Raw genomic sequence first — 14,850 nt, forward strand, 5'->3', positions numbered from 1 at the left:
AAATCAAGCTTAAGACGAAAAAAATATTTTCCTATTGAAATACAAATGAAACTTGAAACGAACAGATATTAAATAAACAATCAATGCAAACAAACGTACAATAGATATTAACGTAAATCAATAAATAAATCTTAAAGCGAGTGAAACTTATATTGAGTATGCAAATAAAGCTTCAAACGAACAAAAATCACAAACAAGAGTTTGGGTGTGACTTCCTTCTCTCACTGTAAAAGTCTAAAACTTACTGCGTCATTAGCGCTTTACTGAAAAGTACATGTGTCTTGAACAGTCTTGGAAAGTATAAACAACATCAAATTGAATATTTGATATATAATGATAATAATTGTTGAAAGATCCATCAGTTCAAGAATTTATTTCACTGTAATTGTATTTTTATTGTCAATGCTGTAAGAACTTGAATTGAATATGCAAATAAAGCTTGAAACGAACAAAAATCACCACAAACAAGAGTTTGGGTGTGACTTCCTTCTCTCACTGTAAAAGTCTAAAACTTACTGCGTCATTAGCGCTTTACTGAAAACTATATGTGTCTTGAACAGTCTTGGAAAGTATAAACAACATTCAAATTGAATATTTGATATATAATGATATTAATTGTTGAAAGATCCGTCAGTTCCAGAATTTATTACATTTTAATTGTATTTTTATTTCAATTCTGTAATAACTGGAAAAGAAAATATTTGTAATATAATTCTGTTCAGTTAGGCACCAATGACGAAATAGGCTTTTGGTTTTTATTTACAGTTAGGAAAGGAATCAGTATCCAAACACTTGTTTGTAGTGAAACTATATTCGTCTTTAACAACTTTAAAAAGAGCTAATAAATTAAACTGAATATTTGATGTATAATGATTATAATTGCTGAAAGCTCATCAGTTCAAAATGATACTATAATTTTAATGTTTATTTTCAATATTAAGTACAAAAGAAAATATTTGTCATAAAATTGGTTTTCAGTAAAGCGCCATTGACGCAGTAGGTTTTAGACTTTTACAGTGAAAGAAGGAGGTCATACCCAAACTCTTGCTTGTGGTGATTTTTGTTCGTTTCAAGCTTGATTTGCATATTCAATTTAAGTTTAACTCGTTTTAAGATTTATTTATTAATTTACATTAATATCTATTGCATGTTTGTTTGCATTGATTGTTTATTTAGTTACTGTTCGTTTTAAGTTTAATTTGTACTTCAATGGGAAAATATTTTTTTCGTCTTAAGCTTGATTTTTATATTCAATCTAAGCATTATTCGCTTTAATATCTATTTATTCATTTATATTTTTACATGTTGTATGTTTCGCTATGATTGTTTATTTAATTTCTGTTTGTTTTGGGTTTTATTTATTCTTTAATAGTAGTTTCTGGTCGTTTTGAGTTTGAATTTTAAAAGGTATTTGTATCTGCTGAGCTTAAGTTTAAAATGGCCTTTACTTTTCATTGAAAAACTTATTTTTCGGAAAGTTTTTTTTTAATTAATCACTAAAAAAGAACCAATCAGGTTTGAAAACGTGGAGTTGTTTGTTTCTCAAGAAATTATAATTCCTCGTCTGTCTAAATTTGTCGCTCAGCAGTAGTTAACTCAAAGCTTGAGTCGACCCAGTTTCTAACTGGATTAACACGAGGTTTTTTACTCAAATGAAAGGAAAGATTGAAATTAAACCTTTATTTTTTTTAATGTTTTTTTTATTTTTTTTGGTCCTTAACAAGTTCTCTTCTAGGATCTTTATTGTTATTGATGTTTGTGTTATGTTTTTATTGGAATAAATTGAATTTGAAATGATGAGGAATATGAGGGGGGGGGGGGAGCTTTAGCGCAAAGAACAGGGTGTTCAAAAAGGGTAGTCACTCATATACGAATATTTCCTGTTCGTTTAAAGTTTTAATATCGCTTCTTGCTTACGCTCGAAAAAAACTCTTTTATTTTATTTTATTAAATTTAACAATTTTCAAGTTATGCCCAGGACTAACCAAAATTAAATAAAAAAACAAGTTTTTTTCAACTGAAAGTAGAGAGCAACATCAAAACTTAAAACAAACAGAAATTATTCCGCATAAGAGGGGGGTTGTCCTATCCTCAATCCTTGCTCTTTACGCTAAAGTCGTATTGTGCTGCAGGAGTCGTTCTTTAGGAATTAGGACTAAATCCATTTAGCGCGAAGAGCGAAGAATAAGAGAGGGACAGCCTCTCTCATATGCGGAGTAATTTATGTTTGTTTTAAGATTTAATGTTGCTCCTTACTCTTAGTTAAGAAAAAGCTTTTTCTAATTTAATTTCTGACTTTTTCGATATGATGCAATGAAATTCCCCTCTCCCGCATAAGATTTTCATGGAAGCTTTCCTCCCCATAGAAAATTCTACCCGTGGACAGTTCCCCCTCAGAGAATTCGCCCTTCCCCCGAAAAATTTCCGTCCAATAGCAAAACAATATGTAAACAATGGGCAAATTGTGTAACTTGCTGCCCTTTCCCTAGGGGTTGTGTGGGTTCATTCGCATACCCAAAGGCATAGTTATTGCATTTTTCAGCTATGCTGAACTAAATGACTATCTAAAAAAATTGGTTGGATGTCTTTGGGGGAAAACGACGTGGGAGGGAGCACTAGTTGCCCTACAATCTTTTTGACTACTTAAAAAGGGAATCAAATGCAATCATAGGAAAAAAAAAACAAAGATCCATGATCTTTCTTTGGCAAAAGAGTACAAAATTCAACATTTTAGGGGATAGTAACTTGAAACCTCGACAATATAGTTTTTGTATGTGCTGAATCTGATAGTCTGATTTTCATCACGATCACTTGACCTTTTGGAGGTATTTTCTGCCTTTTTCGAAAATTAAGCAATCATTCTCAGGTTTGAGGCTTTTGCTGGGTAACATTAAACTTAACAAATTCTATATGTATCGTATCAGCCGAGGGGCTAATAACTGACCGTCGCAGGTGTCCCTTCCTTCGTGCCTCCGGCTGTGCATCAGTGCCTCCGGCACACCTGAAACAGCGTGTTCCTGGAAGCGGAGGAACACAGTTTTATCTTAGGCTTATTGAAAGCGTACGGCGCGTTTTTTACGACTGCAAAGTTTCTCCTCTTGAGAGGTTATCTTTACCTGGTCGTGTTGTTTACTGCGTTCGACATTAGAGATCCTGGGTCCTAAAAAGTGGACATTATGGTTTGAACGAGAATTTTATTACTACACACCTTTACCATTGCCTAAAGACAAATATGCATTCCCTAGTGCTTCTCATTCGTCGGTTCAAACGGCTTGGGCTCGAACGTCTTTTTAAACTCTCCGACATGAATAGCCAACCGTGCGAAGATTTTTTAGGAAGATGCGGTCTCAAACCAGCACTTACAGTACTGTAATAAACTTTTCGTTCCTCCAAACTTCTACATCGAATTCGTCGATATGAAAGTATAACGGATTTTGAAGCTCAATATTCTAATGAACAGTTGTCCTTGCTCAAGGCCAAGCGAGTTAGATCCATTGGTGTTGTGTCTGTCAGTTCTGATTTTTCTTTGCCCGGGGACGATGACATCAAGCTCGAGCTAGGGCAAGCTCGTATTGAAAGCCAGCGAATAATGAAAGCCTTGATACCCGACGACGTACTTTCTGCTTTCGGTCACCAAGTACCGAATGTTCGTCTTTCTGTACTTCACGACAGTGCCTCAGAAAATGACTCAGAGGAAAATACTCTATCCGATAAGCAGGAAAAGGCTTCCGCGACTGACACTGAATTGGGCTCGGAAAGTGACGGCATCTTTGAAGATTTGCCAGTGATTGCTCACTGTGTGAAACACAAAGTTGAGAAAAATTGGGTTAGTAAGCCTGTGACGAACTTGAAGAATTCTAGGTTTTGTCTTATCAAGACTTCTGACGGCTTTATAACACCATAAAAAAATCCAAGCTGTTGTGGCTTCTGAGGGAAAGCTCTGAGAAGCTGAGTAGTGACCGATTAAAACGGGTGTTCGTCCAGGGCCGACGAGTAGGACTACGTGAGTCGCCACAAACCAATGCAGAGGTCGGTGTGAAATTGGAATTGCGTATCGGTGAATGGTGCGTTTACAAACCGGTTGGCAGGGGAAAGAGAGTATTAGTTGGGTGGGTCATACAGTTTGGCTACTTGTCTGGGCGAAGATGCCACTCTGTTGACACGCAGAATATGGCGATGCCGTTTCCTGACGACATAGGAATTCTGTGCCAGTGGTTCTGGCTGAATGCTGATCTCACATTAACTGCCGCATTGGTAGACCAGGGTTACTGTGACTCCAGCTTGTATATCATGCATTCAGCAGAACCCGTGTCTATGGAAATCGGCACCAACATTGTCTTTGGCTTTGACTCAGACGTCTTCACAAAGCTGAATTCATTTATCCAGAAGAAAGGGTTCCACTTTTTTGATGTCTCGTCAGCATCGCAATCATCAAGTTAAAAATGGCACCTAAACCCAAAACTGACCTCAAGACCATAACCACCACCATCGCCATGTTCTGTGTGTCAACAGAAGGAATTTTGTTTAACATTTTTCGGAGGTAGTTGTTATTTTTTTCCCCCTCCCCTTCTCCTCTCCGCTCGGTGATATTTTAATACAAAAACATATAAATCTTAAAACTTTATACATTATCATATCACCTAAACTTCAAAAAAAAATTTTTTTATTATATACCAGTCAATGTATTAGTGGAAATGAAGGCACAGAACCATTTAACTTTTTTCTTGCCAAATATCTATCGCTCCCCCCGTTCCAGCGTGTCCGTCCCCCTCTAGGAGACGCTTTTCCGGTGGCATTTTTACTTCAATTTCTTAAAATTCATATCCTTCAATTTTAACTAATACGAATTCGAATTTTAAAGGTGGTCTTCCAAAAGGCTTACTCTTTAAAAATTTAAAGTCTTTTAAATTACAATTTTAAAATTTTTTAACACAAAAAAAACTATTTGCTCTCCCGTAGACTGGGCCTCCTCCGTCCACAAGAAACCCATTCTTGCGGTGGCAATTTTTTTCTTTTTTTTCAGCCCTTTTTACGACCAGCCTTAATCAACAAAAAAAAAAAAAAATACAACCAACCCATCAACAAAAAACCAAAAATAACCTTAATACCGACGTGCATGAGGGCACAGAACTAAACAGAATCTTGAATCATTTCTCCTACGGACGAGGAGGCCAACCATGGCAGGGCTGATCCTTCCAGCTCAAGTGCGTATGCCCCTCGTCCCCCATTCGCTTGAGTTCTTGATATAATTTTATGAGTCTCGAATGCATTCCGAGATCTAGGGCAGCGGAAGCGATGAATACCATCGGAAAACTTGTTATGCTCAGTAGAAGACTTAATGCTTATACTTGTGCTAACCGAGCTTAGTTTGATTTACTGAAGCTCGTTTGTCCAGTTTCTTAGGGTTGTCATTTGAGCTGTGATTATTGAGATGATTACTGAAACGTACCAATAAATATATGAGAAACTAGTTATTTTTTTTAGTTGGTTGCTTTTGCTTTATTTAGCGATATTTACTAATAACTCGGCAGTAACAGTTTTTCTGACTGCTGCTTAAGAGTTTTCTTTTCAAATACCTAAAGGTCTATGTTTAATACAAAGAAAATTGGATTCTAAGTACATTCAGGAAAAAGCGATCTGCGCTTCTTCCGGATTCCTTCGTGTCAAAGCAGCAGATTCCTTTTTTTTCTAGTACAATTAAGAATCCGAGATCCAAGGGTGCGTCTTGGCACAGCCACTAAACAGAAAAGTAGGTATGATAAAAGTGAAAGGGACGTGTGAAGACGTGATAAAAGGCAACTTTTACCGCTGGCCAAGCCATATTGAATTGGGCTGCGAAGCGTGACGTCAGTTCTTGAGTGGGAAATTCAAATAACGATGAAACGTGGATGCGTAGACACGTTTTTTCGGAACTTTGGCGAATTTTTTTGGCCTAAAATATTTGTCATAGATCCTACTAGTCCACCAGAACGTTTTCACGTCGAAATAATACTAGGAATATTGACAATCCGTTGTTAGGTACAACTTGAAACCACGTTTCATGGTACTTTGTATTTCGCACCTTGCTTTTTACGTCATCACCGCGCAGCCCTATGTTGTATAACTTCAAAACCGTGTTCCGGGATTTTTTTTAAAGTTTTGGGATTTTTTTTAAAAAGAAAAATCGGAATTTTATTTTTGAGCTGGTGGCAACGCTGCATGTGTAGGCCTAACAGGAAAAAGTGACACCATCAGTGCCATCGTAGGGTTACCTAGTTTTTGCATGGATATCAACAACTTGCAGTCCTCCGTTCTTCTTCTTTAGGTAAATATCAGTTGTTTTCACTCTTGGCGGTTTTTTTCCTTGCCAAATAAACCCGTAAATGATTTTTCCAAGTTTTAAAAGATCGCATTTAAAGATGCTGAAATATTCGAAGGATACCGAATAACAGGCTAGCTGTATATATTTACATATTGCGCCCTTTGGAATATGCCTCCGGCGTGCCTCCGTGCCTCATGCCTCCAGGTGTCCCTCAAAATGCCCAGTTGTTAACCCCTCGTTATAAGCATAAAAAGTCAATTCTTTTGATTAATTAATTATAAAATTCCTGTTTTTAGAGTTTCGGTTACTATTGAGCCGAGTCGCTCCTTACTTACAGTTCATTATCACGAATTGTTTGATATACTAAGGTACATTATGAAAAAAGAACGAATAGCACTCGCTGAAGGTGTAGCTGACTTATAAGCCGTCTAGAGATTAAATTTAAATCTCCAGCTATTGAGAAGTTTTTTCTGATGACATAGATTTTTGATGAAATTGGAAAGCAAAGTTGAAACTTTAAACAGTTCGTACACCAATTAGTACTACGCAGTTTATGCATCGTATCAGTATAAAAAAAACAATTCTTTTGATGAATTAGTTATTATAAAATTGCCGAGTCGCTCCTTACTTACAGTTCGTCATCACGAACTGTTTGATACGCTAGGTTACATTATGAACCGAGAAAGATGAAAAGCAATTGCTAAAGGTGTATAACAAAGTTTTCTGATGAAATTAAACAGCAAAGTTGAGACTTTAAACTGTCTGTACAACAATTAGTACTACGCAGTTTGTGCAACAAATATCAGAAAAGCTGTTTCAAATAAACTGGTTCGTGATGTTTCCATTTATTTGTAGAATTCTGAAAAACTAGCGGTTTACTGAAAATATTTTTCTTGAGTTATTTAAAATTTCAAAATGGTGTAGAGAAATTTCACTACACAATGGTATTTTGGTATTTGTGAAATGGTATTAGTGAACTTTCACTTTCACTAAATAACATAGATGGTATGTGCCTAGAGCACTGGCTCTCAAACTGTGGTACGCGTACCTCTAGAGGCTACACAATTTTTTTTAGGGGGTACGCGGCCGGCCAAAAAAACAAACAAAAAAAAACAACCCTTTAACTCTAGAACTGTCAATTTTATTTATATTTTAACCATAGTTTAATTAGCACCGGTAACTGAGAAGGGGTACCTAAAATATTTTGTGGGTAAAAAGAATACAGTGTCTAAATAAGTTTGAGAACCGCTGGCCTAGAGAAGGAAAAATATTAAGAAAACAATCCTTACTTAATAATATGCAGAATAGTCATAGTTAACACATTTTTATGGCTCGTAAAAGACTATTGAGAGTTTCATAAATTGGTCTTTTATTTTCTGCAGGCACCTTTGAGATTTCTTTTGCTCCCAGTTCTGTTTTAATGCGTTGGTTTTGTGCTTTCAGTAAAGTGCTAGTTTTTTTTTGGAATTTTACACACGCAAGGAAATACCACAAGCAAGTTTATTTGAATTTTCTTTTCAAATATATATTGCACAAGCTATGAAGCAGTATGTTTTGTCCGTTTTAAGTTTCAACTTTCTTCTTTGCTTTCATGAGAAAAACTTTATTTTTTAAAAAATTATTATTTTAGTTTTTAGGTTTCAAAATAATTCGATACAAAAAGATCAATACAAAAGAGAAAAAGTTCGATACAAAAAACAAACTTTACAAAAAGATCTTTGCTGAATTTAGGCGAAGAAACAGTAGAAGTCAACATGAGTTTTTGTTGAAATAGGACATTAAATACGTCTTTCTTAAACTTCCCCTTTGAAAAATCTGCAATTTTGTCGAACAGTTCATTGTAACGAACTGCAAGTAAGGAACGAAGCGGCTCAATAGTAACCGAAGCTCTAAAAGATGAAATTTTGACATCAATAGATGTATCAAAAGAATCCGCTTATTATGTTGATCCCCGATATATGATTCGTTAAATTCAGTTTTACCTATCAAAGGCTACGAGCCTGACAAAATTTTCCGGATTTTCGAGAAGGGGAGGACACATCCTAAAAGTCAAGGAATCTTCCTGACAATCGCACCATCCGATTCAGTGTTTCAGAGATAAGGTTTTAAGCTTCCATCATTAAAAATGTAGAATTCTTTTTTTTTTGTCAAAAGAAGGGTCACGGATGCATGTTTTTTTTTGTTTTTTTTTAGGGGTGATTACATTAAACCAATTGTCCTACAATATCCGGAGAAGGCTCATTCGAACGGAAATTAAAAGTTCTAGTTCCCTTTTTCATTGAGCAAAAAGATTGGAGGGTATCTAGATCCCCTCCCTTGCCCTTTTTTCACCAAAGTCATTTGATCAAAATTTCAAGATACATATATATATATATATATATATATATATATATATATATATATATATATATATATATATATATATATATTATTATTATTATTATTATTATTTATTTTTAACCCACACTATACAGAGGTACAATACGTGGAGTATCACGGGGAAAAACACAAAAAATGCGACACAAGACAATATATAAATCAAAAATTACCAAATTAAAGTGTAACACATAATAATTTAAAAGAAACGAGAGCAAAAAAAAAAAAAAAAAAAAAAAAATAACTTGAAAGGAGGGGGAAAATAGTAAAAAAAAAAAAAAATGACAACTTGCAAAAAATAATAAGCAGGCATTAATATTATAATTATTGTATTTTTACTCACTCTTTACAAATCTAAATTGTAGAATGACCAAACACAGAAAAACAACTAAACAAATAAAAGAAAAATAACTTAGGACTGAAAAAACCTGATAAGGTGATGGTGCTGAGAAAAACGGATACAAGCAGTATTTGAAAGTTTTCTGTGTAGTGCTTCCAGTTTTTCAGTAATATTAGGAACAAGAAATTTATTAATAATTACCCGGTTTTTGGTCCAAGGTGGAAGAAACAACAAAAATTTACAAAATCTAAAATAATTAATCCGGATTCTTTTTAACTCAGTTTTCTTCAGAAGGAGGAAAATTCCAGAAGCAAAAAGAATTGAATGGTCACAAAAAGTTGAGTAGAGCTTGGCTAACACGAATTTATTATATTTACCACTATTGGCAACAATCTATCCTAATTGAATTTTCATATTAATATCTGAGACTGTGCACTGGCGCAAGCTCGGAAGACTAATAGTAATAGAAATACCGAACTATTGAAGAGAATCTACGAGAGGGATAGTAAAGCCACTACAACTAAGGGAAGTACTAGAAATATTATTAAAAGAAAGAAATTTACATATATCTACATTAAGAGAAAGGCCTATGTCGGAAAAAGAAGAAGCAACACGAGAAACCATGTTAGATAAACCAGTTTTAGTACGGCTTATAAGAAGCAGATCATGAGCGTAAGCCAGGTAGGAAACATCAGAATAACCGGAGAGATAGGTAGCCGAAATCTTTGCCAGAACACCTGAAATACACAAATTAAAAAGGGTCGGAGATAAAACTCCACCTTGCCTTAAACCTCTTTTCAATTTAATATTAGATGCAGGCAGAGATTTCAGCCGAAGAAAAGAATTAGAGTACCAGTACCGAAGAAGCAAAATAACCGATAGATTGACACCGTAACCACGAAGAGCAGAAAAAAGCTGACTATGACATACACTATCAAAAGCTTTTGATAGATCTAAAGTACAAAGATATATACTCCTTCCCTGAGAAGAATTTTCAAGGAGCAAAGAAGATAATACACGATGTGCGTGTTGACAACCTACTCCGGGCTTAAATCCAAACTGGTTATCTCTCTCAAGCATATTATTAGTCACAAAAGATATTAAAACATGCTCAAGAACTTTACTAAAAGTGCAAGAGACAGTAATAGGTCGGTAAGAAGAGCAAATAACAGGTGAAGTTCGCTTCTTTAAAATGGAAGAGACAGTACCACACAACAAACTCCTGTACACTAGAAGTACAAATACACATCTGGAGAAGTATGCGTATATGGTTAATAAGGGGGGAGCAATCTAATAAAAGGTGAAATCTAGATATACCATCATTATCAACATTATCTGATTTAAGTTTCTTAATTGCTTCAATTACGGATGAAAGAGAAATGGGAACACAGAGACGCTGAGATAGAGGGGTACTAAAAATAGCAGAAAGAGAATGAGAATACAAAGAATGCACACGGTAATTAACATTAGAAAAAATAGACGAGTAATGGTCATGCCAAGCAGATGCAAGAAGACAATCACTATTTGGTACATCACTTCTAATCGACTCAGAATTAATAACTTTTCGCCATTCTCTCTTTGACACTGGAAAATCCATACCACGATAACGCATAGACTTAAGATATTTTTTATATTACCTGCGGGTCTTACGCTTAAGGTCAGAAACAATGCCACAGGGAGGTCTATCACATTCATTCCAAACTTTTAACCAAAACTTAGCTGTATTTTTCAAAGTTTTTAAATTAGGATCTAAAGACCAAATAGGTTTTTGCGTACCACGTCTAACACGTTGCAGCGGCACTGCAACTGCCTCGGCGTCTTTTAAACATTTAATTATTTGATTGTAATAGCAATCCAGGTCCTTTTTGCAATTCCCTGGTATAGAGCTCTGAAGCAGATGATAGGGAACTCGTATAGCAGACAGCAGCCTTGTTAGTGTAAACACATAAAAAGGAACATCAGCTTTCTTCCAATTACTTTTTTCAAACCATTTTGAAGACTGGGGTACTTTGCAGAAACTTGCAGGGTTTAAATTCAGCGTAAGAGTAAGTGAGATAAGGAGATTGTCTAAGTCTTGTTCTTCAGCATGTACAAACACTATTGATGTAATAATACTAGGTGAGAAAACAATGTGATCAATATTGCTCTTACTGCCTGAATGGTGAATATAAGAGTACGGATGAGTTTTGGGTATAATATGATAAGATGGAAGGCAATCCAACAACAAATCACATCTCACTGATGAGTTATTTATATCTGTATTGAGGTCACCAATGATCATATAATCTAGAGAAATAGAAAGAATTTTATCCACTAGAAACTTCAACGTGTTACAGGCTTTAGCAAATCTAGCCATCGATCTAGAGGAACGGTCATCATAAGGCATATAAGAATTAATGAAAACTATAATGCCCATACGAACAGCCAAAAAAAACTCATCTGAGTAAAAACTCACCGGTGAAACCAAATGAGGATTGTGCTTAAAAACACAAGCTAGTCCGCCGGATGGCCGGCCGCTTGTGGCTCTTGCAGTTGTAAAAAACACATCATGATGAAGGCTACGACGCAAAACGTTAATACTAGAGTCTGTAAGAAGATGCTCCTGTAAACAAACCAAATCAAAATCATAGTAGAACTCATCAATAACGAAATCCTTATCCTTTGTACCATTAATATTAAACGATATTATTGAAAACTCCAAAGTCATTGCAAAAAGTGGGAGCGCGACATTATTTCCTTAGATATAGGGCAGGACAAGCTATAAGAAGTATGATTTTTACCACAGTTAGCACACTTGGGAGCAGCGCTACAAGGACTATCTTTAGAAAAAAGATCTGGCCTAGCACATCTCATACATTTCGAGACATTGCTGGTGCATGCATTTTGAAAGTGACCGTATGACCGGTATTTGAAGCAAAATTTAGGTATTTCCTTAAATTCGTGAATTCGAAAAAATTCATATCCAACTTTAAATCCTTCTTTGAAATAAGCAGACTGAGTAAAGGAGTCTTAAAATTCCAGCTTGACTGACATAGTCTGGCCCAGTCGATTTGCACTTATTATACCTTGCAGTCTTTTAATAACTGAAAGGTCAACATCAACTGGGAAACCTCTGAGAATCCCAAAAAAGCGCCTGGATCGTACTTTAACTGTTGCTCCGGTAATAAAGTTCTGAACGGATGTACAAAAATCTTCAGTTGCAGATTTATCAATATTGATATACCATCTATCTTTAACAGGTTTCACACTGCAAACTAATTCATACCCAGCTATTTGATCGAGAACAGATTTGCGTTTAATCGGATCAGACAGATCTGAAGGCACTTTAGAGACAATAACTGTCGTATGAGTGTCAATTGCTGGGGTAGGTTTCGGAAGTTGAGGAAAATTCAACTGATAATTGTCAAGTTTCCCTAACATTTCAACAACCACTTGTTGTAGCTCATTAAACTTAGAGAGTAAAGAAGTATAAGCATTTGCAGGGAGACATGGCACCTCTGTAGGTCGCTTTATCACAAACGTAGGTGCAAAAGTGTCACTACTGTCAAGAGATCTTAACAGTGAAATAATGTCACTAAAATGATTAGAAAGTGCATTGTTCCCCTTACGTACTGGGCAATCCAATTCAGGTGCACTTATTTGCCACAGTAAACTTTTAGCTTCTTTGACTATATTCACGTCAAAAAACTCCATACCATGTCTTTTAATAATATTCTCCTCAATTCCGCTTAGCAAATTGCTTTGAATAAAATTCAGAACAGGAGAATATACAAGTTCAGGCATTTCGTCGGAGCTTTTCATGGCTATCGCACTCACCACAGATTAAAAAGTCTCAATATTAATTCAGGAAAAATAATGAGTTAATAAATATCGAAATATAGGTCAAACTAAAAACACAGTAGATTCCATTTTATAATCCTCTTAAAGTTAATCCTCTTAACTCAGGTCATCAACTAATTTGGAATAAATTATGACCTCACCAAAATAAATCCAGACAGGAATAATATCCAATTCAATTTTGATGTTACCTCACTGAACTCTGAAACGAAACGAAACGAATATATATGTAAATATATATATATATATATATATATATATATATATATATATATATATATATATATATATATATATATATATATATATATATATATATATATATATATATATATACACACACACACACACACACACACACACACACACACACACACACACACACACACGTATATATATATATATATATATATATATATATATATATATATATATATATATATATATATATATATATATATATATATATATATATATATATATATATATATATATATATATATATATATATATATATATATATATATATATACAGGGAAACCTCTATTGACTTTAACATTGACAGAACTATGAAAGTTTAGGAGGTACTTATTTACCATTCTTCAAACTCTGTCCCAAAATAGAAATAATTGTTAGCCTTGACAAAAATCATAAATTTAAATGGCTGGTGAATGTAAACTAAATTTTGGACTCTTTGGGATATGCTCCTTTATAGGGGGTGTAAAATGCTCTATCTAAGATTCAAAGAACACATTTTGGTGATTGCATCAAAAAATTGTTTACTCCATCTTAAGCACTTTCAGATTTTATTGAAACTGCAACCTGCTTGCTCATCTGCATAAAGCTGAGCTTTTCACTCGAGAACAAAACTACTGTAAGAAGAAATGAAAATTTTGCAGAAAATCTTTCTGTAGCCCTCTCTGACAAAAACTATAAAGCTCCATTTCAACTCTCACATTGTAGGCTCTAGCTCAAAGACAAGCGAAAACAATGCTTTTTTGCCTAAGCCAAGAAATGTGTGCAGCTCTCAAAAATATAATTTCATATCCATTAGTCTGGTCAGTGGTCTACACTTTCTGTTAAATCATGGAGTTTAAACTCTGTTCCTACAATAAATTGAAATCGGCTGCTTTGAAAAAGGGAAAAAAACAGTGTTTCTCCCGCATCAAAGAAAACAAAATTAATCAAATCCTAATGCATATTACTGTGTTAAGAGAGCCTTGCTCTTTGCTCCTCTGAAGCTAGGACCCTGAGTTTTTGAACCCCACCCCTCCCGCTCTTGGTTGCTTTACTAATGTCTATAAAAGTATAAAGACAAACCTGTACAATTTTTAAAGCTGCTACCGACAATATCAGCGTCTCTTTGTGAAGGTAAACCAAAGGTTTTATGGTTACCCTTAATTCTATTCTTCCATTCATTCTCAACTTCCTTTCTATAGTTTGACCTCCAAATCATTTTGTAAAATCAAACGCCTAATCTGTTTCTATAGCAACTACAAGTAATAAAAGCTAAGGAGATTGGTCAGCACATTTATGCAGTAGATTGTCTAGGGAAGGTTTTCCACTCTACAAACTTATACGAATGTCGCCAAGAGCTTTCCAGAAGATTAAATAAAAAAAAAACAAGTTTTTTTTTACTGAAAGTAAGAAGCGACATTAAAACTTAAAACGAACAGAAATTATTCCGTAAATAAAGTTGTGTGACAGATTAAAACTTTAGCGTAAAGAGCGAGGTATTGAGGAGGGGACAGCCCCTTTCACATACGGAATAATTTCTGTTCGTTTTAAGTTTTAATGTCGCTCCTTACTTTAAGTTAAAAAAACTTGTTTTTTTTATTTAATTTCTGAACGTTTTTGAATTAATGCAGCTTTGATTTTGGCTCGCGGTACATGAATAATTAAAACGAAATTTGCATATTAATTTTCCTTTTTTTGGCTAAATGGCTTTCTCGAAATTTTGTTCTGACGTAACTTACGAATTAACTTACGTAGGCCT

General features: G+C 34.7%; 1 protein-coding gene across 1 annotated transcript in view; it reads right to left on the reverse strand.

The window, feature by feature from the left end:
- The window catches only part of LOC148949564 (uncharacterized), a 120,548-nt gene extending 106,238 nt beyond the window's left edge, over window positions 1-14,310 (reverse strand). The window contains exon 1 of the mRNA XM_089092729.1: window positions 14,175-14,310. Coding sequence (XP_088948855.1) covers window positions 14,175-14,310 — 136 coding nt within the window. The remainder of the gene's footprint in view (window positions 1-14,174) is intronic.
- Window positions 14,311-14,850: the final 540 nt, after the last annotated feature.

The sequence above is a fragment of the Artemia sp. Qi Xiang Cuo genome, chromosome 8 (genome assembly GCF_049724085.1).
Source record: "Artemia sp. Qi Xiang Cuo chromosome 8, ASM4972408v1, whole genome shotgun sequence".
Taxonomy (NCBI): Eukaryota; Metazoa; Arthropoda; class Branchiopoda; order Anostraca; family Artemiidae; genus Artemia; species Artemia sp. Qi Xiang Cuo.